The sequence below is a fragment of the Topomyia yanbarensis genome, unplaced genomic scaffold, assembly GCF_030247195.1.
Source record: "Topomyia yanbarensis strain Yona2022 unplaced genomic scaffold, ASM3024719v1 HiC_scaffold_567, whole genome shotgun sequence".
In the NCBI taxonomy this organism is placed as follows: Eukaryota; Metazoa; Arthropoda; class Insecta; order Diptera; family Culicidae; genus Topomyia; species Topomyia yanbarensis.
In genome coordinates this window covers 6,201-12,470 of record NW_026683788.1, presented here as the reverse complement: position 1 = coordinate 12,470, position 6,270 = coordinate 6,201, and the positions used below count along the sequence as shown (strand labels likewise).

General features: G+C 42.3%; 1 protein-coding gene across 1 annotated transcript; it reads left to right on the top strand.

Moving 5' to 3' along the window:
* Positions 1-5,327: 5,327 nt before the first annotated feature.
* LOC131695811 (cilia- and flagella-associated protein 44-like) lies at positions 5,328-5,968 on the top strand (the record flags this gene model as incomplete). The annotated part of the gene is made up of 2 exons (XM_058984344.1): positions 5,328-5,434; positions 5,496-5,968. Coding segments are annotated over exons 1-2 (580 nt in total), but the record flags the coding sequence as incomplete, so codon positions are not given.
* Positions 5,969-6,270: the final 302 nt, after the last annotated feature.

Here is a 6,270-nt window from a genome sequence, read left to right as displayed (position 1 = left end):
TCTGTCTTCTGTCTTCTGTCTTCTGTCTTCTGTCTTCTGTCTTCTGTCTTCTGTCTTCTGTCTTCTGTCTTCTGTCTTCTGTCTTCTGTCTTCTGTCTTCTGTCTTCTGTCTTCTGTCTTCTGTCTTCTGTCTTCTGTCTTCTGTCTTCTGTCTTCTGTCTTCTGTCTTCTGTCTTCTGTCTTCTGTCTTCTGTCTTCTGTCTTCTGTCTTCTGTCTTCTGTCTTCTGTCTTCTGTCTTCTGTCTTCTGTCTTCTGTCTTCTGTCTTCTGTCTTCTGTCTTCTGTCTTCTGTCTTCTGTCTTCTGTCTTCTGTCTTCTGTCTTCTGTCTTCTGTCTTCTGTCTTCTGTCTTCTGTCTTCTGTCTTCTGTCTTCTGTCTTCTGTCTTCTGTCTTCTGTTCTTCTGTCTTCTGTCTTCTGTCTTCTGTCTTCTGTCTCTTCTGTCTTCTGTCTTCTGTCTTCTGTCTTCTGTCTTCTGTCTTCTGTCTTCTGTCTTCTGTCTTCTGTCTTCTGTCTTCTGTCTTCTGTCTTCTGTCTTCTGTCTTCTGTCTTCTGTCTTCTGTCTTCTGTCTTCTGTCTTCTGTCTTCTGTCTTCTGTCTTCTGTCTTCTGTCTTCTGTCTTCTGTCTTCTGTCTTCTGTCTTCTGTCTTCTGTCTTCTGTCTTCTGTCTTCTGTCTTTCTTCTGTCTTCTGTCTTCTGTCTTCTGTCTTCTGTCTTCTGTCTTCTGTCTTCTGTCTTCTGTCTTCTGTCTTCTGTCTTCTGTCTTCTGTCTTCTGTCTTCTGTCTTCTGTCTTCTGTCTTCTGTCTTCTGTCTTCTGTCTTCTGTCTTCTGTCTTCTGTCTTCTGTCTTCTGTCTTCTGTCTTCTGTCTTCTGTCTTCTGTCTTCTGTCTTCTGTCTTCTGTCTTCTGTCTTCTGTCTTCTGTCTTCTGTCTTCTGTCTTCTGTCTTCTGTCTTCTGTCTTCTGTCTTCTGTCTTCTGTCTTCTGTCTTCTGTCTTCTGTCTTCTGTCTTCTGTCTTCTGTCTTCTGTCTTCTGTCTTCTGTCTTCTGTCTTCTGTCTTCTGTCTTCTGTCTTCTGTCTTCTGTCTTCTGTCTTCTGTCTTCTGTCTTCTGTCTTCTGTCTTCTGTCTTCTGTCTTCTGTCTTCTGTCTTCTGTCTTCTGTCTTCTGTCTTCTGTCTTCTGTCTTCTGTCTTCTGTCTTCTGTCTTCTGTCTTCTGTCTTCTGTCTTCTGTCTTCTGTCTTCTGTCTTCTGTCTTCTGTCTTCTGTCTTCTGTCTTCTGTCTTCTGTCTTCTGTCTTCTGTCTTCTGTCTTCTGTCTTCTGTCTTCTGTCTTCTGTCTTCTGTCTTCTGTCTTCTGTCTTCTGTCTTCTGTCTTCTGTCTTCTGTCTTCTGTCTTCTGTCTTCTGTCTTCTGTCTTCTGTCTTCTGTCTTCTGTCTTCTGTCTTCTGTCTTCTGTCTTCTGTCTTCTGTCTTCTGTCTTCTGTCTTCTGTCTTCTGTCTTCTGTCTTCTGTCTTCTGTCTTCTGTCTTCTGTCTTCTGTCTTCTGTCTTCTGTCTTCTGTCTTCTGTCTTCTGTCTTCTGTCTTCTGTCTTCTGTCTTCTGTCTTCTGTCTTCTGTCTTCTGTCTTCTGTCTTCTGTCTTCTGTCTTCTGTCTTCTGTCTTCTGTCTTCTGTCTTCTGTCTTCTGTCTTCTGTCTTCTGTCTTCTGTCTTCTGTCTTCTGTCTTCTGTCTTCTGTCTTCTGTCTTCTGTCTTCTGTCTTCTGTCTTCTGTCTTCTGTCTTCTGTCTTCTGTCTTCTGTCTTCTGTCTTCTGTCTTCTGTCTTCTGTCTTCTGTCTTCTGTCTTCTGTCTTCTGTCTTCTGTCTTCTGTCTTCTGTCTTCTGTCTTCTGTCTTCTGTCTTCTGTCTTCTGTCTTCTGTCTTCTGTCTTCTGTCTTCTGTCTTCTGTCTTCTGTCTTCTGTCTTCTGTCTTCTGTCTTCTGTCTTCTGTCTTCTGTCTTCTGTCTTCTGTCTTCTGTCTTCTGTCTTCTGTCTTCTGTCTTCTGTCTTCTGTCTTCTGTCTTCTGTCTTCTGTCTTCTGTCTTCTGTCTTCTGTCTTCTGTCTTCTGTCTTCTGTCTTCTGTCTTCTGTCTTCTGTCTTCTGTCTTCTGTCTTCTGTCTTCTGTCTTCTGTCTTCTGTCTTCTGTCTTCTGTCTTCTGTCTTCTGTCTTCTGTCTTCTGTCTTCTGTCTTCTGTCTTCTGTCTTCTGTCTTCTGTCTTCTGTCTTCTGTCTTCTGTCTTCTGTCTTCTGTCTTCTGTCTTCTGTCTTCTGTCTTCTGTCTTCTGTCTTCTGTCTTCTGTCTTCTGTCTTCTGTCTTCTGTCTTCTGTCTTCTGTCTTCTGTCTTCTGTCTTCTGTCTTCTGTCTTCTGTCTTCTGTCTTCTGTCTTCTGTCTTCTGTCTTCTGTCTTCTGTCTTCTGTCTTCTGTCTTCTGTCTTCTGTCTTCTGTCTTCTGTCTTCTGTCTTCTGTCTTCTGTCTTCTGTCTTCTGTCTTCTGTCTTCTGTCTTCTGTCTTCTGTCTTCTGTCTTCTGTCTTCTGTCTTCTGTCTTCTGTCTTCTGTCTTCTGTCTTCTGTCTTCTGTCTTCTGTCTTCTGTCTTCTGTCTTCTGTCTTCTGTCTTCTGTCTTCTGTCTTCTGTCTTCTGTCTTCTGTCTTCTGTCTTCTGTCTTCTGTCTTCTGTCTTCTGTCTTCTGTCTTCTGTCTTCTGTCTTCTGTCTTCTGTCTTCTGTCTTCTGTCTTCTGTCTTCTGTCTTCTGTCTTCTGTCTTCTGTCTTCTGTCTTCTGTCTTCTGTCTTCTGTCTTCTGTCTTCTGTCTTCTGTCTTCTGTCTTCTGTCTTCTGTCTTCTGTCTTCTGTCTTCTGTCTTCTGTCTTCTGTCTTCTGTCTTCTGTCTTCTGTCTTCTGTCTTCTGTCTTCTGTCTTCTGTCTTCTGTCTTCTGTCTTCTGTCTTCTGTCTTCTGTCTTCTGTCTTCTGTCTTCTGTCTTCTGTCTTCTGTCTTCTGTCTTCTGTCTTCTGTCTTCTGTCTTCTGTCTTCTGTCTTCTGTCTTCTGTCTTCTGTCTTCTGTCTTCTGTCTTCTGTCTTCTGTCTTCTGTCTTCTGTCTTCTGTCTTCTGTCTTCTGTCTTCTGTCTTCTGTCTTCTGTCTTCTGTCTTCTGTCTTCTGTCTTCTGTCTTCTGTCTTCTGTCTTCTGTCTTCTGTCTTCTGTCTTCTGTCTTCTGTCTTCTGTCTTCTGTCTTCTGTCTTCTGTCTTCTGTCTTCTGTCTTCTGTCTTCTGTCTTCTGTCTTCTGTCTTCTGTCTTCTGTCTTCTGTCTTCTGTCTTCTGTCTTCTGTCTTCTGTCTTCTGTCTTCTGTCTTCTGTCTTCTGTCTTCTGTCTTCTGTCTTCTGTCTTCTGTCTTCTGTCTTCTGTCTTCTGTCTTCTGTCTTCTGTCTTCTGTCTTCTGTCTTCTGTCTTCTGTCTTCTGTCTTCTGTCTTCTGTCTTCTGTCTTCTGTCTTCTGTCTTCTGTCTTCTGTCTTCTGTCTTCTGTCTTCTGTCTTCTGTCTTCTGTCTTCTGTCTTCTGTCTTCTGTCTTCTGTCTTCTGTCTTCTGTCTTCTGTCTTCTGTCTTCTGTCTTCTGTCTTCTGTCTTCTGTCTTCTGTCTTCTGTCTTCTGTCTTCTGTCTTCTGTCTTCTGTCTTCTGTCTTCTGTCTTCTGTCTTCTGTCTTCTGTCTTCTGTCTTCTGTCTTCTGTCTTCTGTCTTCTGTCTTCTGTCTTCTGTCTTCTGTCTTCTGTCTTCTGTCTTCTGTCTTCTGTCTTCTGTCTTCTGTCTTCTGTCTTCTGTCTTCTGTCTTCTATCTTCTGTCTACTTTCTTCTGATTGTTTGCCTGTTTTGTGAAACTTGAAAGCTTCGAATTTCGTATTGCCGTGTAAGAAATTTAATAAATTGAATGTATATAGCTCAACAAAAGCTTGTTTCTCCTTATTTGGCAAACTGATTGAATGTCATTTATTTGAACGTTTAAGATATGGTAATGATGGTATTGAACGATCAAAGTACAATATTACCATGCTATTCAAATCTTTTTTAAATAAGTTACAATCATTTTTTTGACTCGACAATGTCATTATTAATTCCTAGTCTTCAAATGAACCTTGGAACTATAAATGAAGACATTAAACTAGGCCAAAAAAATTTCCGCATAATCCACTCATCAAATGGAAATTTTTTGGAATAATTACGATGTTGTTTTGTTCTTTATATGACGCAAACACAACCGAAATGATCATCAGACATTTCTTTTAAATTTCTCTCGCCAGCGAAAGAAAAACAAGTTCAAAGATGAAACCTTTCGGATGTCAAATTATCAAATGATTTGAATTAAAGTGCAGTGCTCGGAATTCAAACACCTATTTTACACAATCCTATCCAGCGCGACAACTGGCATAATGCAAGTGCATGAGCAGCAATACCAACCAACACCAGTACCCAGTCCCTAATCCATTCTCTTATCACGGCCACCCAAACGAGGCCGTTTGGATGAGCAAGCAAATCAACGGCGAAGTTACTCGCAGGGAGCTCAGTGAAAAAACTTCCATCGCTGGAAACCCGGATCAAACCAGTTTCAAGGGAGCGGATTCCGCGATAAGAAATCGTCTGTCTGATAATTTACAATATAAACATTTCCACCAAGCTGCCACGAGCTTCGAATCTGCCTTTTTTGTTCATTATTTCATTCCAACATCTATAGTTAAGGTCCGCGAGATAACGCCTGAACTCGCAACCGTGCCGAACTGGAATCACGTACCGATGAAATGATGCAAAACGCAAGTTTCCCTGCTCATTTCGGGAAGGCCAATCAGCTATTTTGGTTTCGCGTGGTGCGACCACTCACAAACGTATTCAACAGAGTGCAGTTCAGTGAGAATTGTGAGCTGAGCATGGTTGTACATTCACCGAGCCACTACCGAAAGCCGCCCCTGCCCATTCGAACCCATGAATCGCGAACCAGTAACGCCATTGAGTGTGTACTTCGAGCGTACTGATAAGGCTGATAACCGATTCTAACCGGACTCAAAGTTACTTGGGGGGTAATTTAATACTTCGATGGTGAAAGTAGGTATAGGTCCCCCATCAGTACTACAGGGCTGATGTTTGTATTTTGATACAAAGTTGGACTTTGTTACGATGGCGCAGAAAGAGAAGCAGGTGGCATGCAATTTCGTTTGTTGCTAGCCAACTCATGAATCGCTTTTTCACTCCTAGCAACCGAAACGGGTTGTTTATTGACCCGGTTAATGTAACGCGTTTCAACAATGTCACTAACAAGACGCGAAACGATAAAAGTTCCGAAGAAATCTTTAATTTCAAGGCCGGTCAAAAGTTCATCTTGCACTATCCCATCGGAGATACTTACATTCGAGTAAGATCATTCGATTCAACATTTCGAACGTATCAATATCGTCTTTGGTTTATTTTAACAGCTACTCTTACGGTTACAATTGCAAGCGACCCTTCAACCTGTGCAAAATCGATGACAACGTGCTCGTGTTCGCCTCGGGAAACCTAATACACTTCTTCGATGTAACAACGCAAACCGTCACCACACGGAGAAGCTCGACGGGAGGCGGTATCGGTTGCATCCAAACAAATCCCAATCCGGAGCTGCGTCATCTCACGGTAGGGGAGAATGGCTCCAATCCGCCGATCATCATCTACCAGTATCCGGAGATGGTCGTGGTGAATATACTGAAAAACGGAACCGCGCAGGCGTACAGCCGGGTGGATTACAATGCCGACGGGGAGCTGCTGGTTTCGCAGGGTTGCGATCCAGATTACATGCTGACTGTGTGGAACTGGCGAGACGGGGAGATTATACTGCGCTGCAAATCATTCTCGAATGACGTGATAAATGTCATGTTTTCTCCTTCCGTTCCCGGGCACCTGACATCGTGCGGTAAGTTTATGTTATTAACTCATCATCTCCGTTTCCGATAGAAAATCGTAGAAAATCGTGCACTGATTGCGAAAATGATGTTAAAATAATTGATAAAAAATTGAATTTCTGTTGGAAAATCAGAAATACTTTTACCAAAATCCAAACTCCTGCGATTATGGCAAATAAATGAATTTGCTTTTGATCGTCTGAATATTATATGGTCGGTGTTAAGTCAGACCGGACTAAATGACAAAATATGATTTCGAGAAAAATGGGTTTAAAGATTGAATCGCAGCATCCTCTACGTTATAATTGGAATT